Source organism: Meleagris gallopavo, chromosome 22 (assembly GCF_905368555.1).
Source record: "Meleagris gallopavo chromosome 22, MGAL_WU_HG_1.1, whole genome shotgun sequence".
In the NCBI taxonomy this organism is placed as follows: domain Eukaryota; kingdom Metazoa; phylum Chordata; class Aves; order Galliformes; family Phasianidae; genus Meleagris; species Meleagris gallopavo.
In genome coordinates, this window is record NC_139425.1 from 1,279,688 (window position 1) to 1,306,262 (window position 26,575).

Here is a 26,575-nt window from a genome sequence, read left to right on the forward strand (position 1 = left end):
AGCTTTCCTTCTGCTCAGTGCAGAGAGATAAACACCTTCATGGCACGTTTCCTCCAATCTGCTCCTCACGTCTGCAGGGTGAGGTGGCCCAAAAGATCTCTGCTCTTCCCCTGTCCCAAAGTGGCCCAGGCTGACAGCTGTGGATGGAGAGGTTTACACCACAGGTGCTTTTGTGTGCTGGTGTGCATGAGAAGCACTTGGAGGCAGAGCAGCTCCCTACAAACCAGCTGGAGATGGTGGAGAGCCCTGCACAGAACTGTGAGCAGAGATTTGTCTAGCAGAAAACACACATCTGATGGCTTAAACAAAAATAAAAGACGCTCCTCTAGCTCTTTAGGAAGGCAGAAAGATGGGTGGTGGTGGTGCATTTCCTGTGTTCTCGATGGGGTGATGGTATCACTCTGGCAAAGCACCTTAAGAAAAACGCCCATTGAATGCCATATCCTTTTGCTTACTTTGCTTTTTTCTCCCCTTAACTTCCTTATATTGTTTGTTCACCACCTTATGCTATTCTCTAAGTGGCTCTAGCACTTATTTATACTTACAAAGCTTCTTTTGTCCCAGATCTTTTGTCCACATCAGCAAACTCTGGACCTGCAGCATGCAGCTCGGAGCCTCTGACCGCACATGCCTTTGCTTCTGCTCCAGCACTTTGCACTGTAAGAGTTCATCCCGACTGCAGCAGCCCAGGGACCAGCAGCCCGTGCCTATTGGTCCTCCTGCTGCTGTAGCCAATGGAGCTTGATAGTCCCTTGGTGATGTAGGACATAGTGTCCAAATGTGCCGGTTCACACTTAGACATGGCTGTGCATCCCCACTGACTTTAGCCCGCTGATGATCAGGGAGCAGACATCTAGCATTTAGGTGTATTAGCTTAGCCTGGATGAATGTAATCCCCAAAGATTTTGTGATTTGTAGATGAAAGGCTGGCTGACCGGCTCCCCACGCAGCCAGTTTTGCACTGGTTGGCTGTGTGGAGTTGATGGCTAAAGGGGAAGGGAGATGATGGGATGGGGGAGGTCCTGGCTGCAGCCTGGGGACTTCGGTGCACCTCCTGTGCACAGCTTTTTCTGCACTGAGGAAAAGCATTGTGTTAGGAATGCATCTGGGTGCATTCCTAACGCAGTGTTTTAAATCCTGTATTAATGCTGCTCTGTATTGTTTTTCCAAGAATAACCTCATGGTATGCTGGAGCTAACTAGTCCCAAAATACACAGAACGTGGACAATACTGTAATCCCAGTGCACTGGGATCAGACTCGGATTGAATGGTCCCTTCCTCCAGGAGATCAAATGCAGAAAGACAAACGAGCTACTGCTCTCATAGCCTGCAGTATCTAGTGACATAGACTGTGCAGAGGATCCAGATAAATACCAGGGTCTTGTGACACCGAAGGCAGCTCTCAGCACCTGATGGAGCGGCAGCTGTCCCTGTTCATGGCAGGGGGTTGGACCAGGGGACCCTTAAGTCCTTTGCAACTCAATGATCCAATGATTCTATGAAGGTGATGTTTCGGCTTCTGTGTCAGTCACCACATGGTTCTCAGGAAATGCCGAGCAGGAGAGCAGCAGTGCTTTGGGGATAACTGAGCCTCATCACCCTCCAGGGGTATTTGTATTTCGTTACAATTGCCATCGAGAAGCATGTTTGATTTGGAACAAATTTCAAGCAGGAACAAGTTTCACCATCTGCATTTCCACTGTAAGCACAAGGAGGGACAGAACAGGTTGGAGCCTGCTTGGCCAAGGGTGGGGACCTGTCAGGAGCGGAGGGGAGGGCAGTGCATGAATCAGGGACCGGGAGAAGGAAGGAGCGGCTGGGAGAGCCGACCTTCCTGCCGGTGAGGAAGGGATCTCCCAGCACCGCTGCCAGGTGCGCGCCGGCGGGGCCGAGCGGAGCCGGGAGCAGCTCCTCCCCCGGGGTGGGAGGCTGAACCCGGTGATTAACGTGCGAAGGAGTGGAGCTGATGCTGAACGCCGAAGGAACCTGCTGGGAGGAACTCGGGAAGGCGCGAGGGGGCCGGAAATTACCTGGAGTCCTTCAGAGGACTAACGCAGCAGGAGAGGCGCTGCTTAGCTCTGGTCATGTTCAACTACCTGGCAGTAGAGGTGAGGCCTCAGTTCCACCGCAGCTATGGGAGCCAGCAAGGGGTGTCGGGGCCGCTGAAGAACCGCCTGGAGCAGCTGAAGAAGCCGTGGTGGAGGGAGCCCACCCCGCTGGTGCTGCAGCACAGCGAGACAGCCAGGCTGGCCGTCGACGCCTTCCTGGAGCAGGGGGAGCGTGGCTACATGAGCGCCGTCGCTGAGGAACGGGAGCTGCCTTTTCTTTCCACCCTGGACATGGAGTATATGAGCCAGCAGAGAAGCCAAAGCTTTCCGGAGGCCAATGCAAAGAGAGACAAAGAGGGTGACCCTGCTGACGGAGATGGGTCCTCCCTCTGCTCCGAGCTGACCTCTGGCACCTACTTTCCGCTCATGTCCGATGTGCACCCTCCGGAGCTGGAGCTGGGCTGGCCGGGGATGCCGATCCTCACAGTATCAGGCCAGACTCAAGCCACCATCATTTTCCAAAGAAACAAAGTTAACAGCATTAAGGATTTGCTCCGGTCTCTGATCAGCCAGGCACAGACGGTATGTACGGCACAGTGTGGGCGCACTGGGGTCTCCTGTCCTGGCACAAATCCCAGTATCTGGTCCTACAGCTGCACGCCGCCTGCTCCGAGCTGCTGCTGCAGTCTGGATGCCTGGCGTGGTGCAGCTGCTCTTTCTCTATCAGATCTGCGACTGTTCCCACTCCTTTCCTTCCCTGTAATTTCTTTCCCCCTGGGATTTCATGTCATCCAGGCAGTGTGCTTCAAGGCATTCAGTCTGTGCTTGTGGCTGTGCAGAGCGCGGTACCGAAGCCCGCAGCAAGCAGCAGGCTTGTTGTGCAGTGTTGCTGCTCAGCTGTTCTCAGCCCGCAGCTGTGCCTCATCCGTTCCCCACCAAGCGGCCTCGGGTCAGGGCTGTCTTGGCCTCTGGACCCCTCGTGAGGTGGGACAGGAGAACAGCACGGGGGGGTTGCTGCAGGAGAACGCAGGACCAGAGCAAACCAGTGGGATGAGAAGCCCTGCCTATGGTTTGGGGTAGACTAGAACACATCCTCATGTCTTCAGACCCCATGTGTGCTGCTGTGTGATGGGTGAGCTCAGCCCGTTTTGCCCCGTGGTGCCGTTCCTGCTAGGTGGGATCTCCAGCCCTCAGATGCCATCAGCACCGTGCAGCTGCAGTGTTTGCCTATCGAGCACAGTCCTGCTGGGGATTTTCTTCTTCTTTTCACTCCGCTGTCATACAGCGTGCTAAAGCAGCCACTCAGGCACATTTCCAGCTTTTATGAACCTTATCCCCTTTGTGGTTCTTTCAATCTCTTCCGTGTTCATTTTTCTTTTGTGCTATTTTATTTCACAACTTCGGGGATACTGAGCTAACTTCCAGTGCAAAGTTCATTTCTAATCGGTCAGCTCCTGGGTAATTACTCTTATCACCCCAGTAATTTCTTGTTTCACTCTCCAGTCATTCCTTAGATACCCGGTAGAGAAAGCAGGAACTACAGAACTGCTAAGCCAGGACATTAACTGTGTCAGGAATGCCAACAGCAGAAAGGAAGGTGTTATCTTTACCACCACCTGCAGAACAGAGTGAGCAGCTGAAGCTGTGGCCGTGCAGCAGCTCCAATTGCTGGGCAGTGTTTTAACAGCACCTGACAGCCGTGTGTGGCTGAAATACAGGCACAAAGTGGAAATCTCCAATTTTTGCCCAAAGGAGGACAGTTTGGCTGCAGTGTTTCATGCTGAATTTTGATAACGCCCTGTAGGTAAATATAGGAAGTTTCATCCAGGAAGTAACCAACAAAGTGCTCTGTTTGCCCTTACGGCAGCTGGTTTACGCACCTTCCATCACCTGAAGGGTCCCATGATGCTTTTCAGCAGTGGGGATTAAGGCACAGCCATGGTAGAATGCACAAAGTGAATGATTCCAACGAATGGCCCCTTGCTTCTTAGCACGTGTCTCAGATCTCGGACAACATTTTGATCCTTTAAACACCTGAAAAATATCCTGCTGCTCTTCAGCTCACAGAAGCTTCCCTGAAGCTGCAGGGAGGCTGCACATCGGGGGCTTTTTTATATCTAAGGGCATTTTGAGCTTTTCATTCTCACTTGGCTCAGAAAATCGCTGACATTCTTCAGCTCGTTGTGTCCAAGCTGGAGATTTTCGTATGTCATTTTTGGCTGTTGTATGAAATGTGCTAATGAGCTTTCAGCCATCTATTGGCTCTTTGCCATGTTCTGCTGGCTCCTGTTAGCAGCCTGCCAGCACTTCCCTTGATTAACTCTGATTGACGGCAGTTCCAGCTCACTCACAACCCCAGTTACTCATCTTTAAGCAGTTACTGAGTCATTTTGCTCTTCAAACCACCCAAAAGGATGTTAGGTGTATGTCTGTCAGTGCTAAAAGAGCGACCAGAGGTGGAAGCACCTTTTGCCTGAAGTGCCAGTAGCAGCTGTGCAGGGAGCTGCTTGCTCCTTTGCCATGTTCTGCAAATACTTTCTGCCTATTTTGCAACAGCGTATTCATCCTGACAAGTGATCAAAATGGGCATTTGTTTCATTGGTCCTTTTTGCTGGTGCGGTTTGTTTTTCTGCTTGGCTGCATTTACCAGCTTCTTTGGAGGTGTATTTTCAGATTTGAGCTTTTCCTTTTGCAGACATAAGAAGATGAAGCACAGCCACACCTCAGCCTGCATTTGAAAATGCTCTCATAATATCCTTCTGTTGGGTGAGCTGTTTGTGCTGCCCGCACTCTGTTCACTCCTCCTGTACACCTTGGACCTGGCTGTGTGTCTGCATTTGTGAGTGACAGCAGAAGGGTCCTTGATGGTCCCCCAGAGAGGCAATGTATTGCTTGGAATGGCAGCACTACAGTAATGACCCAAACCACACTGCTATTGGCAAACACCAGTAAAACCAGCTGTGCTGGTTAGAAACCAGACAGATGGCAGCCCCAGCGGGGCGCTGCTAAGTGCTGTAATTCCCCAAGTGATGACTGCAGTAATTGCTGAATTTGAGTTTCCAGAAGTTGATGCAGAAACATCATGATTTCACCCTACGACGGCAAGGTGTGAATTTTCCAGAGCCCGTGGGCAGCTGTCATTGCCGTGTCTTCAGTGAGGAGCAGGGAGGCCCTGAGCCAGCCCCAGCCTTGCAGCTCCCACCTCTGCACCCATGGACATGTATCATTTAGGTCTGGGTGACTTAATTGCTTGTAAGCTTGAGATAGAAGATGGCAGGAGCCTGAATGAGAGAGAGGATTCAGCACTTTCAGTGCAGAAGCTTTGAGGCTTTAAATCTCACTTTTAGGAAAATTCAAAGGGGAAGATTTCCAGGGTCTTCATCTCCCAAGACGTATAGAATCATAGAATCATAGAATCGTTTGATTTGAAAGGGACTCTTAAGGTCCATGTGGTCCTGGAGTGAATGGGGACACCCACAGCTCCATCAAGTTGCTCAGAGCCCTGTCCAATGTGACTTGAATGCCTGCAGGGATGGGGCATCTCTCACCTCTCTGGACAACCTGTGCCAGTGCCTCACCACACTCATTGTAAAAAACTTCTTCCTTACATCCAGTCTAAATCTTGTCTCTTTTAGTTTGAAACCATTTCCCCTAGTCCTATCACAACAGACCCTGCTGAAGAGCCTGTCCCCTTCTTTCTTATAGCCCCCTTTAGATACTAAAAGGCTGCCAATACTTCCACTTTGAGCCGATGTTATTACTAGAGCTGCCTGCCTTGTTTACCAAGAGGATATGTTATTGGAGCTGCAGTTGCCCTGTGGCACTCAGGCTCTGTACAAGGGACCCTAAGGGCATCTGCTCCTCCACCACGTGGGGCTGTGCTGGGACACATCCTCCCCTCTGTCCCCACTGCAGTGTGCAGTGCCAGTGGGGCCACTGGCCTCCTCAGACATTGGCTTTGAGTGCTCACCAGCACCACCGGGTGCAAACCTACCATGCAAGGAGGGCACGAATGGAGCCAGCATTTCTTCCACCTCCTAATGCCAGGTGAAGGCCCATTTTGGAAAACATGAGTCTGGCTGTGGTGTGGGGCTCCACCCAGCTTGCACAAGCTGCTGCCCTGCTGCCCGAGGCTCCTGCTCCCACAGTGACGCCAGAGCCCTGCCCCAGCACTGCCAGGAGATGCAGATCTGCCTGGCAGCCAGCTGTGCCCCACCGTGCCCGTGGTGACAGCACGGTGACAGCATGCTGCCACACGCAGCCATAGCAGTGCCTGCTCAGCTGCATCCCTCTCACAGCAAGCACTGCACAGTGTCTGTGCTGCTGTGCAAAAATCCTGAATTCTGTGAAAAATGCTGGAGAAAAGCAAGCTGATGTAACCTGCTGCACCCACCTGGCACATGTGGGGCTTTTCAGCGTGGAGGAGCCAAGGCCAGAGAATCAACAGCCTCTCTTAACTGCATCATATTGACCTTCCAAGACTGTCTTCAGGGCCAAGCCTGCCCCAGGAGCTAAGCTGGAGATGAACTGGGCTATCTCAGGCAAGTGTGTCTGAGAGGGACATGCCTGGGGCCCCACACAAAGTTTGAGCTACAGATTTTTTCTTGATGCTTTTTCATTAGAGGATGAGTAGCCTACCAAAGTCGTTTGAATTGCCTGGTCTTGCAACCCTTGCTCTTTGGCTGAAATGTGGAAAGACAGGGTCAAGTAGTCCTGCTCTTTTTTGAGGATCTCAGCAGTACCCAATGCTGACAGCACAGCAGAGTCAGTTTGGGAAGCTGAAGATGCTTCTCACTACCTTCACAGTGCACACAGGGCCGACTGTGATGAGTGGTGGGATTGCAGCATGAAATCCTGGTTTGCCAGAGCCTCATAAGAGCAACAAGAATTATGAAAAATACCTTTCGGGGTCAGGCTCTGAAGCTCATATCTGCCAGGGTGAGAGGGTGAAGGAGACATGATTTTGGCTTGGACAGTAGGAATGGCTTTTAGTGCTTGTGGGAAGAGTACATCACTTTCCTACAGCTGCCTTGTATCCCACATACCTGCCTGTGATCACACCTGCCTCCAGGAAGGTGTTCCTTCACATCCCTCTGTGGCTGGCTGGGCCTGGAGTCTCCTGCAAGAGGACCACTGTCAGTCGAGGTATGTGAACAAGATGGTCTTTGGGGACAGTTCAGATAGAGCCAGAAACCTTGTCCATCCATGAAAGTCGGCAGAGGAAAGCTCACCCTACATGCCACCCTCCGTAGGGTTGCTATAGAGTACTGTGTTCATTGCTATGCTCTAGCATGAGCAGAAGAGGTCCAGACAGGCTTCCCACCCTCCTGGGCGTATGATGGGCAGCAGGAACAAGGTCTGTCTCAGATTGTGCACAAGGGCAGGACACAAGCATTGAGTGGCAGGGTGAAGTAGGCCATTGGAGTTTCACTGCAAAACTCGGAGCTTTTGGGTCATCTTTGTTTGGACATCCCATACTGGGTGCAGAAACTCAAAATCAGACCTATGAACCATTTATCTTACTCACTTCTAAGATATGGTAAGAACTAAAGTTCTTGGTTGGTAATTCCAGTATTTCTTTAGCTTTTGAAATGAAAGCAGCCTGTCTTAAAATCCTTTGTTACTTCACTTTTTTCAGTCCCCCAGTGTGATGACCACTTCCCTGAGTTCTCAGTGTTGCTTGATACTAGATTAAGGCCTAGGTCTCTAGGATTGTTAGGATTGCTCCATAAGCGCCTTCAGGTGAAGTTCATCAGGCCTGGCTAATTTTCCAGCTCAGCAAGCGCTCTGCTTCCGGGTCCTTCAGTCTCCAAGCTGTCCCCCCATCTCCTATTCCCGTCACTAATGGTGATGACCAGCAGATGGATCTCAGCAGTCTCTTCTCAATCCGAATAATGGCTTCATTGCTGTTGTCTGCAGTATTTCTGCGAGATAAAGTGGAACAGCTTTTCCCCTTACATCAGTGGGATGACTTGCCATGGTCTTCAATTCAATCCTTCTTCTTCGTAAGACCTTATCTTCAGTGTATTGAGATGGACTTTCTTGAAATCTGTTTTTTGTTGTTGTTGTTTAATTTTTATGCCATTCCTTCTTTCCACTCTTGGGATTCTTAACTGCTACTTCATGGTCGTGCTTAGAAATACACTTTAAACAATCAATCTGCTTACAGGCAGAGTCAAATTCAGAACAGCTCTTCCACTGGTTGCCTCTCACCTTTTGTATGAAAACCATCATGAATGTACTCGTAGTCAATATCTGTCCTGCTGTGTCTTTGCCAAAAAATGACTGGGTAGTCAATGATTTCCACCAGAGCCTGAGCTCTGAGCAGCTGCCAGTTGCCTGTAAACTGCCCCATCTACGTGATCTTTCTGGCCCAGTGATCTGTAGGCAGTCCTTGCTGTAACGATGCGTACGTTCTTTTCCACGTTACTTACGAGGCAGATTCTTTCAGCCTGCTGATGTCATTGTGAGGCCACTTTCTATCATCTTCAAAATGGCATTGCAATTGGGGGAGGTTATTCATGTCTGAAAAAGGGCAAACACCACACCCATCTTCGAGAACTGTAAGGAGAGCCCAGGGAATTACAGGCACGTCAGCTTCACCTCTCTCCTGAGGAAGAAAGTGCATCCTGGAACATAAATCCAGGTACAGGAAGAACAAGATATGAATGTGAATGCCAGCACACATTGCTCCAGTCTGACACAATTCCTTTCCATGAGAAGATGACAGATGGTGCGGATGAGGGAGGAGCAGCAGGCACTGTGTTCCCTGAGTTTAACAAAGATTTGACGTGGTGTCCTGTAGTTCACTTACAGCAAACTGCTAAGACATGGTTTGGACTGGTGGACCATGAGATGGGTGAAAGGAAATGGGCTTGATAGCTGCACTGAGGGGGTTCAAAGCCTAACTAATGGTGTTCCCTGGAGATCAGTGCTGGAGCCAGTACTGCTTCATGTCTTTGCTAACGATCTGGAGGATGGGATAGAGTACAGCCTGAGCATGCTTGCAGGCTATATGACATTAAGAGCAGTCAATAAGCTCAAAGGTAGGATTTCTGTTCAGAAGGATGTCAACAAGCTAGAGAAATTGGCTGATGGAAACCTCATGAATTTTAGGAAAGACAAATACACAGTCCTGCAGTCCTGCAGTCCCACAGTAGGAAGGAACGACTACACAGAGCAGGACACAGTGGGAGCAGCAGCCTAGGAAGCAGCTTTCTAGAAGAATGTCCTAGAAGGAAAGGGGTACTGATGGACAAGAAGTTAAGCAGAGATCACTGATGTGCCTGTGAAGGCCAGCTGCATCCCCAGCTGTGTTAGCAGAAGTGCCACCAGCAGGGAAGGGGAAGGGTCCCTTCCCACGTATGTTCCATGATTCTGTTTGGTGTCCGTAGGATGTGATTTTGGAACAAGGACATGAGAGTACTTGAGCTACATACCTTCTCCTTTACCTGTCAGTGTGCTCCTCGTGAAGAACGCATGCTTCTCTGGGTTCATACGCTAGTCATGTACGGAGTCACTCTTACACCAAATGAATCATAGTTTTGGTCAGTCTCAGTTCTTCCTGTTTGCATGCTATGTTTCTGGCACATTTGCTTAAGGCAATACGTACTTGTTGCACCAATGACACTGAGTTTGTGCACATGCATAACCCTTTCAGCTATTTCTTTCTGTGAAGGACGGATGGATGAGGCAGGAGGCAGCAGGATGGGGAATGTCTTCATAGTTATTAAGAGTGATTGCCCTCATGATGGGGCAAGTGCTATTAAATGCAAAGTTCCAGGAGCAGTTTTTGCTCATGTGGCCATTGCTACTCTGTAGCTTTGGAGATTTGAATACTTCATTCTTAGTTTAAAGTACATTTCAACTGTCGTCTTTTTTTTTTTTCTTTTTCTTTCTTTTTCTCCCATGTAGGTTATAGCAATTGTGATGGATCTGTTTACAGACATGGAAATACTGTGTGACCTGCTGGAGGCCTCAAGCAGACGGCACGTTCCTGTTTACCTGATCCTGGATGAAGAGTACTTGAAGCATTTCGTGGAAATGTGCAATAAAATGTCTCTCACTAAGGACAGTTTCCCAGTAAGTGTTCAGTCACACTCTAGATGTGATAACCAAGTCTTGGAATCGATAAAAATTGATTGTTCTATTCATTCTGCCTGGCCTTTGGGACCTACCTGTTGACCTCTCTCAGTCCTTGCCCTAGGAAACTGAATTGCAAGACTTAACTGGCTCTTAGATCTTCAGATCCCTGAGACCCTTCAGATCAGCTTTAGGTTCTGTCCAGAGCTGCTACACTGCAGCTCTGTGGCAAAGTGTGGGGAAGGAAAGCTGTGTGCCCCTTTGGATGTCTTGATGCAGAACCCACCATTTCCTCCAAGCCCTATTGCACGCTCTCAGTGTAAAACCAGAAGTTAAAAATGTCATGTCAGGATTTATTTCTGGGCTTGTGATTCTTTTTGGTCCCTGAGTTCATGAAGGATTTGTGAAGAGCCTGATTCCCCACTCATTGGGGAATCCATATGTGGTGCCCACATATGTACTAGGAGTTAATATTGCAGTGAAATAAGCACTTTTGGCTCAGAAACTCCCAGGCTCAGAAATGTCCCCCAGCATCATGCTGTCCCCATATAACCTTTCTGGCTGTCACCTCCCAGTGGAGGATGATTTTGATATCATTTTTCAGTCCTACAAGGCTGACACTACTGGCTGTGCTCCTTCCTTCATGCCTTCCCTGGAGGGAGGGGCTGGTACTCTTCCAGCCATCCATTTCATCTTTCTCTCACCTTGGGAAAGCTCAAAAACAATGTTTTACAGCATTTTAAATACAGATAGATGCAATTGCAAACATCTAATTTCTTCCTCGTTTTTAACCTGTCTACACAAAGTGCAGTTTAGAGATGCAGCTTTCTTTCCCCGTGTTGGTGATGCTCTGTCCTTTCTCACTTCCCACAAGTCAGATCCATTTTGTCTTGCCTCTTGCCATGGCAGCTATTAGAGAAAACTACTTCTTGCTTTGTTTCATAAACAAATGCATTCCTAATGTCACCTGGCTGATAAATTCCACTTCTTCAAAATCTATTTTATTCATTTCTTATCCAAGAATCTGGCCATCGTTTTAAATTAAAGTCAGCATTGGTTTACATCCTTGGGGATGCCTATGTCTTTTTGTTAGACCTGATGTCACATCTCGTGCTTTAGTGGCTAATTAAAGCTTTCCTCCCCCATTCATTGACTCATCTGCAGGTTTCAATGTGAAGTGCCCCTTAGGCTGCTGCATCTCAAGCAGTACATTAACACACGTGCTCTGATATTCACATCTAACTGGAATGAATGTACATATTTTATTCCTGGTTCTGGGTTAAGACCGGATATGATGGTAAATCTCCATCTGGAATAATTAATGAGAACTCTGAGTGTAATGGGGAATTTTCTTACTTCTAAGAACTTTTTGTGAGCCTAATGGTGTTGAATATTGCTGCTGAGCATCAGCAGATCTGACAGTAGTGCATCAAGCATTGGCAGCAGTCCCAGCAGAAGGTTTTTGTATTTTTTTCAAAGGGACATGCATTGAAGCTAAAAGTAAGCTGAGTGGCAATGACACGTGGTGGTCTGGGTTTCCTGCAAGACTGCAGGATTCTCATCTTGCTTGGACAGCTGAAGGTCAGGATTGCCAAGGGGAAGAAGAGGATGGAAAAATTGAGCCAGATGTCAGCAACTCATCCAGTCTTGGAAAGGAGAGAGGGAGTGAAGGTGCACTATGGAAATAAACCAATGGGATATCTCTTACTTGTAGTTGTTTCAACTTACGTGTGGGAAAAGGAAGCTCCTCTCTATGAGAACCACTATTACTGAAACCTGAGCACTGGAAAAAAAAAAATTCCTGAATTGAATGGCAACAGGATTAGGTGATCACCTCCCCAAGCATATCTTGCTCTATTTCAGCAACTTGTGGTGGCATTTCATAGTACCATAGGACAATTCAGGTTGGAAGGGTCCTCAGGAAGTCATTAAATCCAGCATCCTGCTCAAAGAAGGATCACCTGAGAGGTCAGCCTGAAAATCTTCAAGCACGAAGATGGCACAGCCTGCCCTGGTAATGCATTCCAAAGCCTAACTGTTATCATGGGGAAAGAGTTCATCCCTTCTCATAGGTGACAACTCAGGAATGTTCTGGGTTGCAAGAATAAGTGGGATCCACAGTGCAAAGCTCGTGAAGCTTCAACTCTGTCCCTCCTAAAAGTTTTAATGAGCACAAGAGAAGACTGGAGAAGTACTTGGACAACCACAAGTAACATTAGGGGCAGCATCATAAATGGTTGCCTCGTTCCTGCTCTTCCCCCATCTCCCTATCATGGCCTACGACAGGAGATAGACTGTAGGATCAGTTGGACCCTTGTCTGGAGGAGATTCATGAAGCCCTGAAAGCAATGGTGCTCATTGCATGGGCAGAGAGACTTCCTCAGCATGACGTGTGTGTTGAGCCTTTTCTGCCCTCCTGTGCTGAGCTCCCAGCAGACATTTCCAGGAAGCCCACCTGCTGCCCACAGGGCTCTGGCAGATGAGGAAGGTCAGTGGGAGCAGAACTGAGCTGGGCCTCCCGCAGCTGGTTGCCCCCAGCTCCTCCCTGAGGCACAACTTCTGTGCCAGGAGCTGCACATGAGGCCAGAGACTGGGCCAGCCGGTGCCTGGCTGCATACAGGCAGCCCTGCAAGCCCACACTGCTCATCTTGCCCTGGAGGAGGAGAGGCCACAGCCATTCCCAGGAGCAGCTCCTGGAGAGCAAGAGGATAGATGGGATGTGGGTCTGTGCACTGCGGAGGACGTCTGCAGGCAAATCACAACTATTTGTCATGGAATCACAGAATCGTTTAGGTTGGAAAAGACCACTAAATTCATCTAGTCAACCCATCACCACCATGCCCACTAAACCATGTCCCTCAGTGCCACGTCTACACCTTTGTCCTTTGTCTTCAGCCTGCCAGTTGGGTGTTAAAAACTGCTTTCTAGCTGGACTGAAAGATGCTGCGTGTTTTGGGCCAGCACCCACCTCTGCAGAGGAGCAAAACAGCCCTGGCAGCTTGTGCCACCTATAGTGACCACTACAGCCACAGCGTTCTCATCTGTGGATGCTGGCACTGGGCAACGATGAGCTGCCCACAGAGAGATGTGCCTGCCCAAATGCAGTGGGAACAGTTCGTGGCACTTCCCGGCGCGCCAAGGCCACTGCAGGTGGCCATGAACTGGCCTGGAGGGGCAGAAGGGGCTGGCAGGTGCTTGGAGGTGCTGCCTCACAGATGCTTGAGTTGTTTTGTTTGGCACCATTTCCTATAGATCTGTCAGTAACTGCTTTCAGCAGCTGTTCTCCTCTCCAGTTTGCCCCACCTCAGGTGCAAATAACTCATATTATTGGTGAAAACCTCTCCTTAAGACAAAGGCTCCTGTTGGATACCAGGAACCTCATTTCCTTTTTTTGTGCTGGACAGTAGGTTTCATGGCTGAAGTTGGATCAGGGAAACTCTTAAGACAGGTGAGAATCAGCTCTGCATTCACCTGAATGCAGCCACATAAAATGTTAATACCGTTTTAAAATATACCGATAAAAGGTAAGTCTTAAAACATGGACATACTTTTCTGTAAATCTCTTATATTGAGCAATATTTTTTTAAGAAGTCTGTCAGTATAGAAAATCAGAGCAGTGTACTCAATTTGATGGAAAAACAGTTGTTTTGAGTCTGAAATTAGCTTTAATGCAGAGCCACAAACTAGTGAGGTTAGCTGAGTATTAGCAATATTCTGGAATAAACTGTAGTTTTACATACTTCAGGAATGATCTGTAGGATCGCTGAATTCTCTCTCTTTTTTTTTTTTTTTGCACCTAAGTACAACTTGTTCATATTTGCTGGCGTTTTTATTTTATAGAAGCATGCATTGTGATCAAATACGTGGGATGTGGGACCCAGCAAACACTTGCTGCCACGCTGCATTCTACCTCTGGGCACAGCAATCCTGCGTGAGATTTCATTGCTGACAAATTGTGGAACATTCCAGTTTGGTTCAGTGTGTGTTCCTTTACCATCTCTGCTTTCTTTGATTTCAGAACATGTGCATAAGATGTCTGAGTGGAGACACATACTACAGCAAAGCAGGCAAGAAATTTGTAGGCCAGGTTCTGGAGAAGTTTGTCCTGATTGACTGCGATCAAGTTGTTGCTGGTACATACAGGTGAGAAAAACAGCAACTGCTGACGCGGCATAATACTGAATAATTCCTATTTTCTTTTCCCCGTGATAAAGATGTACAGCTGTTCTTACCTTTATAAGTGTCAGTTTTCACTTTGGTGCTTCATCCTTCACTCCACCAGCTTGCCTTACTTTGCTGTTTTGTTATCAGATAGCATTAACTGCCTGTCTGCCAGCACTGACAGCTCCTGGAAACAACTGTCTATGAGTATCACCTGATTTCTTAATTGTGTAAAAAACGCCCTACCAGGTCAGATGTTGCCCCACCTTTCCTCCCACAGTGCACACGGTGTTTGCATCAGGCCTGTTGGAGAGTGCTTCCCTACTTATTCCCTTCTGGATCTGTTTTGGATCTATTATTCCTGACAGTGACCAGCTTTCATTGAATTTTTCAGCTGCCATTGTACAGTCAGTGTTTTTACCCAGTTACCTTTCCTGAAATTGAATATGCACGTGCTACATTTATTTAGATTGCTCTCTCCCACCACAGGGTTGAAATTGTACAGCAGGGTTGAAATGTGAGCAGCATTACAAAGTGGCTCTTCCACTTCTGCCTCTTAAACTGAGTCTCATGCATCATTCCTGCCCACATCCTGAATGGCATCTTTTCTTGTGGGTCAAATCATTTAGGGTAGTTAATTCTGGGAAGTAATTGCTTATTTCTTCCAAGAAGTTTTTCTCCACAGCTCATCCCCTTGAAGCATTGGCCTTTCTCTGGATGTGAAACCTCCTGCTGTTAAACCTATCCTAATTTTGCAGCTCTAATCTCACTTCACACTGCCTCATGCTGTTGCACACTGTACTGTCCACCACAAACAGTGCAACTCCCCAGTACGGATTGTTTGGCCATTTCTATTGGTGCCCAGCAATACTTCATCCTCCCTCCACCAGGTCTCCTTGACCACTGCTCTCTCTCTTTCTCTCTTACTCTTTTCCATCCCCTACCAGAGCCACTAACCATCCAGCGAGCCGCTGGTGCTGGAGCTCCGAGCTGCACTTCCCTTCTGCTGGCATCACCACTGAGTGTAGAGTTATCCTTCTACCAACCTCTGCCACTAAAAGATAGAAGTACTCGATCCCAACTGGCTATGTCAGTTTTCTATTTAAACAATATGGAGAGCAGTGCCTTTGCTGGCATTTTGGCCACGCTAAGACAAGGATCTAAGAGGGGGTGCCTGGAAACATCACTCCATCTCTTTTGACTGCACCGGGGGTTTGGATAACTGAAAGCACTCATTTTAAATGGCTAAAGTTGGGCATGTGTCTGCTGGGCTGGTCTCCACGGCCGTGAGAAGGTTTTGTTAATTTCCCCGTTGCCCTGAGTCAGGGGATTGCTTGAAACACAGATCAGTTCCCTGCGTCAGTTCCTCTCCTGCTGACCTGGAGCAGGGCTGTGGATCCAACGCCTGCTTGCTCTCTCTAGAGCAAGCTCAGTTGGATATGGCCTTATGTCTGATTCCCTGCTGTCCCACCAACCACCCCATGTTCTGGACTGTAAGAAATTGTCTCTGTCTATGGAATTTGGACAGAAAAATTTCCGCAGGAAAAAATCAGGTACACTGCAGCTTGGCACTGTACCAGGTATAGCAGACAGATAAATAACTCTCCCTGCGGTTGGGAAAATGAGATTCAAAGGACGAGAGCAATGCCTGAATAAAGCCAAATGCTTTGCTCAGGAGACTTGTGTGCAAGGATCAGAGGCTTCAGGACCTCTGGGGCTGGATGTTGTGCGTGCTTCTTCATGTTCACTTTCCCACAGCAGACTTTTCCCACCTTGATTGTTCTGTCTTTGGCCTCCACAACACCCTCTAGCAATGAGTTATGCAATATAATTTATGCTTTGTGTGAAGTGATCTATTGTGTTTACATTAAGTCTACTGCTGTACAATTATATTTGGTGCCCCCAAATTTCCATAACTCGGGAACAGTAAATCACTGTTCTCTATTTATTTCCTTGACTGCATCCATGATTTCATCTTCCTCCATTACAATCCCTGTGTGAATCATCTCAGCTGAAGTATCCTTAGCTCTTCAGTCATTTCTCAGGCACAACTTCCAGACCTTTAATCATTATTGCTGTCTTTTGAGAGACAAATTGACCAGAACTGCAGGAGGAGGCCAGGATATCCCCACTCACTATACTTCACTATAGGTGTAAGGGGGATGTCTCTCTTTGTCTCCCTGTCTCCACCGTGGCAGTTCCCAGCCTGCTGTTTGCCTTTCTGACCAGTGCAAAGCACAGCAATGATGCTTGTTTAGAACTGTCCATGGCAATTCTGACCACTTTCCTAAGTGCTAATATCTGAGAGCTCATCAGTATATAGAGAACATCAGATTTTTGCAGCAGTTTGCATCTACTGACATTGAATTCTGTCCACCATCATGTCACTATAGCATAAAATCCTCTCACCGCTTCTTATGTTATCCAGTTTTCCCAGGACAATTTTGCTGGGTACAAACTGCTTTCATACAACTTTCCAAAACTTGCGGGATTCCAGTGGGTACATTAAAATTATCGTTAGCGTTTGCTTCCCATCTTCCATCAGCTCCTTGGGAAGACATTCTTCTATGCTCCATGATCACTTAAGCTTTCTTAGAGTCCTCGATGAATGACTGTGTCCAGATCTCTGTAAATTCACCCATCCTACACCAAGCAGATCGTGCACATCTGTGTGCTCACTGCCTCCTACAAAGAACGGCAGCAGGCTTTGAGGCATGGCTTCCTTCCACAAAAACATGCTGAGTCTTCAGCGTTATGATTATAGGTATTTATGCATCTCATCATGTTACTTTCTGTTTGCTTCTACCAGTCTGTTCAGTATGGAAATAAGCCTGGCTGCTTCGTAGCTTTCAGTAGCTCTTTGAAAGGTTCACATTGACGACTTCCATTCCTCTGTTACCATGTTCAGTTTGAAATGATAGGTTATTCTCTGGTTAATAATTGGAAAATTGCTGACTTCCATTTTTTGAAGGCTATTTATTTTAGTGTTTTCTTTTACTGTGCCTTTTGACTCTGGTGACATTTGGATGCGTTAAGTTGTCTTTATTTTGATAGGTATATTTGCTCTGAGCCTCCAATATAGCATCTTTAAACAACCTTCACGCTGCCTCAAGCAGTTAACCTCTTCGGTTACTCATTTAAATTTCTTATTAATAGCGTTCCTCACTTTCTCTTTTCAGTTAAACATTACTGTTGTGGATCACTTTCCTCCTGAAAGTATATTTGATAGGTGCATCTCATCGATATTTTTGCAGAGTGGCGTTTCCGAAGGAGCTATTTCTCCTTTTGTAGGTTTTCTGGTTAGTTTCTCCCCAAAGCAGTCGTTTATAGAGGACAAAATGCAGTTTCTGCAGCTCTCCTAGTCATGGCCCCTATTCAGTGCAGGTATAACTGACTATATTCCTCTGCCTTGAGCAGAGGACGTGCCCCTTAGCACACCATGTGCACTGTCAGTGCTCTCAGATCACAGTACAGACCCACTCCTACGTTTTCCATATTTGAGAGTGGAATTTTAATCTAGCAGGGATACGTTTCATTTGATGATGCGTTATTTACATTATTTGACTCATTTTTCTTTAATGCTTTGTGCCATTGCCCCAGCAACATATCCCCTATTCATGCTTTCTGTAAAATTTCTACACTTCAGTTACACTGTTTCTCAGTTTCTTTTCCCCAGTCCCTTTCTGAGATGATTGCTGTGTCAAAGTCATCATTCCAGCTCAGGCATCTCACAGTATCTGTCCCTTTAGCTTAGAAAATCTGTGGATGTGTGTGTATCTGACCTGGCTGCCCCGCACTGACCACTTCTCTAAACACAGCTTTGTTTTTTCAGGTGTTACTCGTTGACTCTAAATCCTTACTGGCATTTCATTGATTTACTCCTGTCCTTACATCAGAATACATTTTTGCTTTTATTCCTAAGTTAGAGTGGGCAGTTTCAAACTATTCTGCACATCATAGAATCATAGAATCACAGAATGGCCTGGGTTGAAAAGCACCACAGTGATCATCTCATTTCAACCCCCCTGCTATGTTCAGGGTCGCCAACCACCAGACCAGGCTGCCCAGAGCCACATCCGGCTTTGCTTCAGATTCTCGTTTCAAACCTCCCTAGATCTTCTGCATTACATCACACAGCAGTCACATTTTATTTAGGTTTAGATGGAATTCAGCTTTCTTCCATACGGTCATTATATTCCACATTTTTCCAGTTCCTTATGAATTTACCATCCTTTCCCTAACTTAATTTCCACAGCCATGTACTGAAATGTTCTTTTACTTCTCTGTTCCTTTCTAAAGGTGGTAGAGGAAGCATTTTATGAGGCTACCAAGAAAATCCTGTTTGCTTTCAGCTTCCTACTTAGATGCTCATTTACTTTACACCCAAGAACCTATACACGCACTGACCATTGGCTTCTCTTAGTGCTCCATAATTTCGATCCAAATGCCTCTGCCATCCTTCATTCTACTGTCCTTCATCTCATCTTCCTTCTTTGCTGTCATCCTGTCTGAGCCTTCCCACATCTATTTACTTTCAGTACTTCCTTGTTGAACTGCATCTGTTTATTTCAGGACCCTTTTCAAATTCAGACCCGTGCGGTTCCTCCCCATTGGATCTGATTTGCTGATGTAATGGGTGCACTCTCATTCATGAAGCTGCTTGTGCAGATACGGAATAGCAGCTGAGATCCCCTCAAGTTTCAGTACGTACTACAGTGCTGACAGTGAATCCATCTGGGTGCTTGGTCTGCCCACACCCTTTCTTGCAGGGGAGTATTTTCTTTCTCTGTTCTTGACTACTCAGATATTCGGTGTCTCTTAATTCTTCAGCTGTAAGAAGAGAATACTTTCTCCTCACATAGGTTCTCATATCATGCCTGAACTTCTGACCTCTCCCCACGTCTGTAGCCATAAGATTCCCTCTTCTGACTAAATATTTCCATTGCTTCCCTTCTTCACCATTACGTTTCCTGTCATTAACAGGGACATTCCTGTCATTAAAAAGGAAAACAAGGCTCACTGAGCTAAGCAGATATCCAGAACAAGCAATAATCTAACATTCTAAATGTAATTGCATCTAATTAGTATCATTCCAGGCACCAGAAGAAATAGCATTTCCCTGAGCACTTTTTAACCTGACAGAGTGAATGGCACAAATATATTTATTAGTGCAGCAGATGAGAGAGAAGCCCAAGGGCAAATGGGGCTAGAGCTAAGCAGATTTTGAACAGGAAAACTTGAGTAAACATTTGCCAGGCTAGCAGTAGAGAAAAGAGGTGGTACTGTCAGCCTGAGGGCAGTTCCAGGGCTGTTTGTGCTGCCCTAGAGGGGGTTTCTCAGCTGAAAATGGAAGATGGTCAAAGTTCGTCCTGCCAGTGGCACAAGGAGGAAAGAGCTCATTGTTTGTTATATATTCTTGAAAAAAACTCAGTACCTGGGCTCGAAGCTGACACGACCAATGAAACTGAAAAATAAGGGAAGAAAGCTAATAGAGGGTTACAAAACTCCACCCCTGGCTTCAGCACGAAGGAAGGCAAAAACAAGTGCACAGGTGTTTGGCAGAGGGAAGGTAAAGCTACAAGGGTTTGAAGCCGGAGGAGGCTTGGCTTTTCTTCAGGAGAGAAGTGCTCGTGCCCTCAGGTAGCTGTGCCCCACACAGGAGGAAAGAGCTTTTAAGAGAGAGCTCCAGATCTAACCCAGTGAGCAGTTATCCTCAGAAATGAATTGCCATTAAGCAGAAAGTGAGTGCAGGGGGAATGGAAAGCACAGCGCATCAGCCAAGAAACCCCAGGCTGAAATGTAAAGCATTGAAGTGCCAGCAGATAGGTGATGTAAAGCTTTGCAGAGCACACCAAATCAAAGAGGAGGAAGTCCTTAGGTGTACAAATAAAAACTGAATCCAGAAGGAAGAGACGAGGCATGGTGAAGTGAGGATGAATAAGCAATAAGGGATAACCAGGATGGGATGCCCAAATTAACTGAATACATTGCACTGTAATATATTCATATATATTTATATATATTTACATATATTTATATATAGTTACATATAGTTATATATAGTTATATATAAAAGATGTAAAAACAGGGATGAAAATGATTGCAAATGCATTGGAAACAAGCTTAAAGAGCTTATCATGATAAAAACAGATTATTATCATCTCAGATATTAGAGAGGAAATGTAACATGAAATTAAATGTCTGGAAATAGTATGTATAGTAAGTATGCTTAATGTACTAGATAGTGCCTGTGTTGAACAGTGATGCACAGAGGCTGTTTGGGCACACAGAATGAGAACAGAACACCTTGGCAGACAGCGTAAAGCAAGAAAATAATGAAGACGAGTAATAGGAATTACACAGGAAAAAAAAGTTGTTATCTTCTCAGCCGGACAAAGCTGAAGCAGAGCGGCTGAGCACAAAGAACGACGGCACGGCTGTGAGAAGGCAGCGGCACCCCCGGCCGCCATGCGGTCCCCCAGGGGCACACAGAGGGGTTGACCTCGCTGTCCCAAATGCTGCTGAGCCGACACACCTCGTCTGAAACTCGCGGAGCTCCAGGCAGGCGCTGCCGCAGCCCTCAGTGATGCTGTAACTCCATCTCCCGGCCGAGGGCTGAGCTGCACGGGGCTGTGCGGGGCTCTGCTGCCGCTCTGCCTGACTGCAAGGCCGAGGGAGGGCTGCTCTGCCCTCTAGCCTCCCAGGCGCCGGCCCCGGGGCGATCTGCAGCTGGCTTCTCCCTGTGCAATGGTCCCTTGTGGAAGCAAATAATGGCAGGAAAATCCTATGGCTTTTGATCCCTCGTGAACTTTCAGCATCCTAAGTGCTCTGCAGGGAGGAGATCCTCAGCTTGCTGTGTGTTGTGCTGTGTGGGGAAGCACCTCTTCTTGTCTGCACTGAGTTTGTAACCCATTAACTTCATTCAGTGCTTCACTTTTATCCCAGAATAGATCAGGAATGATCATTTGGCTTCCCTTTGCCTTAGATGGGCTGAAGGAGTTGGACTTGTTCAGCCTGGAGAAGAGAAGGCTCATTGCAGCCTTCCATACTCAAATAGGCAGGAACTCAACATTTCACATGGGCAAATAGTGATAGTACAAGAGGGAGTAGTTTTAAACTATAAGAGGAGAAATTTAGATTAGATGTTGGGGAAATTTTTCACTGATAGTCACTGATAGACGGTCAGGCCCTGGCAGTGCTGCCCACAGAAGTGTGAGTGCCCCGTCCCCGGAGGCATTCAAGGCCAAGATTGGATGGGGTCCTGAGCAGCCTGATCTGGAGCCTGATTTAGTGACTGGCAGCCCTACGCACAGCAGGTGGGTTGGAACTGAATGATCTCTGAGGTCCCTTCCAACCCACCCAATCTATGAGTCTGTGATTTTATGAGTCTATGACTCTCTGGCTCTTTCCTCTATGGCATTCATGGAGGAAAGACATTTGTCAGTTTGTATGAGAGACTTCCACTTTGCCCTGCCCTGTCCCACGAAGTGACTGCCTGCTGTCCTCAGCGTGCAGTTGTCTCCAAGAGATGGCTTTGGGTAGCATGGCAGCATGCTATGCCTAGCCATGCACTGCCAACAGCTGTCATACTTCTGGTGTTCCTATTGCATACAGAAACACCAGATCTTGGCCTGCATTGTCCCACGTCCCACTAGAGGCTGAAGAACATGAGTTTGTTGGCAGAGGGCTGGGTGGAAGCTGTAGCGATGGGTATAGCCATGGCTGGCAAGGCCACATCATCCTGTCATGGAAATGATGGCGAGGAAGAGAGCTGTGCTTCAGCCAAATCCAGAGCTCCTTCATCACGTCAGGGTGCATCAGGTCTTGTTGGGATGTGGAGAGGGCAGCACCTGTTACATTAGCACAGGAAACTGCAGTACTCCAGTTGGACTGAGGAAAGGAAGAGCCATGAGAGGAATCAGTGGTGGGACAGTCATAAGGCCAGGGGGTTCTACCTTTTGGGGGAAAGGCAGGTTCCTGTGATAGGGCAGGGAGAGCTGGGTGTGCCTCATGCCTTGCTCTAGGGAGACGGACCTTGGGCCAGAGGGTGGGAGAAGACTGAGGCAGAAGGTGGAAGTCATGGTGTCCAGAGAGGGAAAGAAAACTTAAGCTCTGTTGTTTGCCCGCTGCTAAAGTGAGGCTAGAAGCCTTGATGGGTAGCTATAGTGATGCTCCTGCTAGACTATGTGAGTCTATGAGACGTGAAACCTCCTAGCCAGCCTCTTGCTCAGCTCTGCTTCCAGCTCTCCTAGCAAAAGCAGTAGATGTGGGTGGACAGGGATGGCAGCATTGTCTTCCACTTGTTTACTCCCATGGTTCACAGGATGGTGCTCACAATCTGAGGGATGCAAGGCTGCTCCCTCAAGAGCATGGATGCTAGGCCCTATTAGCCCATTTGTGGTTCTGAGGAGTTCAAGTGAGCTCAGGTGTTTGTGCAGGCATCCCATAGCTGTCTTCAACAGCCTCATGGCCTATGAGCAGCTATAGGCCTCTCAATAGATGGCTCCAAATAGTGCTGTGCCATGCTAGGGGTGACAAAATGCTGGGGGGTCAGTCCTGCATTGAGGCATCTGGAGTTCTAAGGACTACAAAGTGTGGACACAGCACACCTGTATAGAAGGGCAGTAGCTGTGAGTAACACAGATGGGAACAGCAGCATCCCTGGGAGCCGGCAGTGCTCCTGAGATAGATGCCTTTGAGGAAGTAGATATGGACTACATGAAATTGCCCCTGTCTGGGCTCTCAGATTTCTTCAAAGAACTCATGTAGCTTTGTGAGAGATGACTTTCCTTTACAAAAGCCACCTTTGCTATTATATTGTATTTACCTATGTGGCCATTAATTCTATTCTTTAGAAAGAGTCTCTGCTAATTTGTGCTGTGTGGTTATGAATCTTAATGGTCTGGAACATGAAAAAAAATTCTATCACATTAGCAACCTTCTGATAATTAAGGCACTTTCAAGTGAGAGATTATACATCCTATGTAGTTGTTGAGCTGCTTTGTCCTCTGGTGCTCTCAAGCTAATTTTAAGTGGTCCTGCAAATGTTTTGATATGTTCTCTCACTTCTTCTACATAGGTTTCAATGTGAGACTCATCCTCTCATTCTGCATAAAGGTGGATTCAGGGCAGGGACCACTCCAAGCTCCCGCATGGTAAACACCAATGCAGAGGAATTCTCTTAGCTTGCCCATGGACCACACATTAATCCCACAGACTATTACTGAGTACTATTTCTTATACCTTTTGTAATTTGTGACTTACATCATTATGAACCATAATGACTTTGTACTGCTCAGGAAGAAGCCAAAAGCTGCTTTTCCTACTCTGAGTTCCCAGATAGCTGTATTATAACGTAAGCATCGATGAGGTCCCAAAACACAGGGTCAGCATCTTGTCCTGAGATGACATTTACTTGGGAACAAATGCAACCTCCCATTGCAATTGCTTTCCCATGGCTTCTGTGATTTCACTCTACTCTTGTGAGTCAAGATATGCTATCTTGTTTTAGCAACTGATAGCGCAGCCTTAAGGTGGCACTTCTGCCCACAACTTCATTTAACACAATTAGTCTGTTTACTACAGTGAGAATAAAGGAAGAAGCTGAGAATTGGGATATCCAGGAGCCTGTGAAGCTTACCGTATAGATGAAGCTTCCCTGTTTAATCGAGGAAAATGAGGACTGGGAGGAGAAATGCGGTTACTATCTGTAGACATGCAGTGGGGAGCAGAGAGTTCTTTAAGTTACAGTTGGCACAAACAACAGGTAGGGTTAAACAGGTAAGGCAAATATGCAGACTGGTAATAAGAGAAAGTACTTCATCAGCTGGAACAAAACTGATTTTATTTTTTTCTAAGAGTATAACAAGCTCTCCCAAAGGATCTCAGTTCTAACGCCACATCTTTCTTAACTGGATGGTGAGGAAAAGATAAAATGAGTTAGGGAATCTCATGGCAATACTTACGGAAAACAACATTGGTTTTCCTGTCCTTTGCTATCCCTTTGGGGCTCTGGAGACCTTCTCTGCTCCTCAGGACAGTGCTTGATATCTGCATTCCCACCTCACTGAGCAGCCCCCTTGAGTCCACCATGTTGCAGATCTTACGGACATAAGAATGAAGGACATGTTGAGGCAAGGGAAGTCCAAGCATGCCTTGATATCCTCCCATGACCTCTGTGAAGCCAGGAGGTGGACATGATGATCCTTGTGGGTTTGTCCAACTCAGAATATTCTGTGACTCTATGAATGCTACATGGACTTGTGTTTCAATGACCCACAGCCTCTCCACTGTCAGACAGCTGGAGGTCTCCTTGCTGCTGCCCAATGGATACAACCCACACCTCCCACACTGACTGACAAGCCTACCCATGAATGTTTCACTGGTGTTCTCCACCACCTGAATGGGACTGAGAGTGGGAAAAGATGCTTGTCTGTGGGCAGAGTGCTAGCAGTAAGAAGATGAAGAAGAAACAGCCTGAAACATGCTGATGTGCTTTTTAACACAGGGCCCATTTGCTGCTCTGCACCCTTTACAAAGCTAAGAAGACCTACTGTTAGTGTATTAATGGTTGATACACTCACTGTAGAGGATAACTCTTGTCTGTTGTTTATATTTTCATACACGTCATATCATCAAGCTGAAATTAAATGACCTTAAGTCATTATATAACATGTAGCCATTGCTACATGTAACCTCAATTTGCATACTTCAGAAGAGGTGTTAATTTAGAAACATGAATGGGGCAGCGATACATCACTTAGATGTCAAAATCAATGCCAGGTGTCTGTGTGAACAGAAGGTACATGTGATTTTTTTTTCTTTTTTTGCAGTTTCACGTGGCTTTGCAGCCAAGTCCACACCAGTCTGGCAACCCACTTCCGTGGTCAAATAGTCGCAGAGTTTGACAAGGAATTTCGGTACTTGTATGCAGAGTCCAAAGCAGTGACCAGCTTCTGTGTGCCAGATTCCTCACTTCAGATCACCTCAGAAGGTGACGATTTCCTTTTGAAACCCATCCACATGAATGACGCAGAAACCTTGAGCGCCTCCAGCAGCCTCTCCAATGTAAGCATCAAAAGCATAAAAATGTCTCCCTTCATGAAAAACTCCAGCCACAACGTTCACCAGGACAGGCAAGATTTGAGCCCTGATTCTGGTGATAATAAGGGGAAAGATGATACGTCTCTGAAGCCCACTTGCCCTACGCAGCAAGGGGAGCCACCAGATTCAGCTAACAGTCCTCCAAATAAATCCACGCTGTATCACAAACCAAATCTCATGACAGGGACGACGCTCTTGCAGCCAGAGCTATCCCCTGTCTTTGGTTCCTACCAACCTTATTACCAAGGAGATGACAGGGCAAACAGCGGCCACTGCTTCACACTGACGCAGGAGCCAACACAGCAGTGCCTTTCTGAAGGCACCAACAGCACCGGGCCGAGCACGAAGCAGAAAGGGCCTGCTGCTACCTCTGGGGAACCAGCAGCAGAAAATGACAGCAGCTTTTATGGGATGGAGAAAAGACAGAGTTTTGGACAAGGGAAATTGGACTTGCTGTCTCTGTACAACCAGCCAAAACGTGAGAAAAAGCCTGTAGTTCCTTCCTATGATAAACTCACTGAGGACATGCTGTCGGAAAAGAGCAGTGCGTACGGGGCTGAGAAAAGAATGACTCTTGGGCACAGTAAACTGGATCTGATCATCAAATACAACAAGTTGAAATCCAAACACGTACACAGTCGGTTCGAACTCTGACCTGGTTCTCCCGGGCCCTGCTGTGTCCTTTGGTCTTAGTTTAAAGCGGTTACCACCAATCATTGTATCTGGGGCTTGAAATCAAAATATGGGTGGGAAATTGGTCTTGTTGCTATTAAAAGGTGTCTGTGTTACGCTGCAATTTCTGATATATTCAGATGACTGATTCAGATGAGATTAGCAAGATTAATTCAAATTTTCAACTACAAGATGATAGCAAGAGGGGCAATGGGACATAAAAATGATGCACACTTCTACATACTTCTTACCCATTTCCCCCCAAACCTAAAGTAAAACCCCCACAACAGCTGCAAACTGGCACTGAGGTTTCCAGGACGAATCCCTATTCCCTTTGTACCAAGCAATCCCACTGTCCACTTTCTGAAAATGAAATGAGCAAACGGGGTGATGTTAGAAATAAAAGTGCTGTTCTGCTGGAAAGAGCCGTGTTGGATCCCTGTTGGGTGGGGAGCGGCCTAAGTTCAGCCATGCCGGGCCGTGCCTGGCCGTGCCGGCGCAGAGCCGGA

At 47.1% G+C, this 26,575-nt stretch overlaps 1 protein-coding gene across 1 annotated transcript; it reads left to right on the forward strand.

The window, feature by feature from the left end:
- Positions 1-1,757: 1,757 nt before the first annotated feature.
- On the forward strand, positions 1,758-26,489 carry SACK1C (scaffolding CK1 anchoring protein C). Its single transcript, XM_003211916.5, has 4 exons — positions 1,758-2,630; positions 9,963-10,130; positions 14,149-14,273; positions 25,124-26,489. Exons 1-4 carry the CDS (start codon positions 2,085-2,087, stop codon positions 26,046-26,048), a joined length of 1,764 nt encoding a protein of 587 aa, XP_003211964.3. The 5' UTR covers positions 1,758-2,084; the 3' UTR covers positions 26,049-26,489.
- Positions 26,490-26,575: the final 86 nt, after the last annotated feature.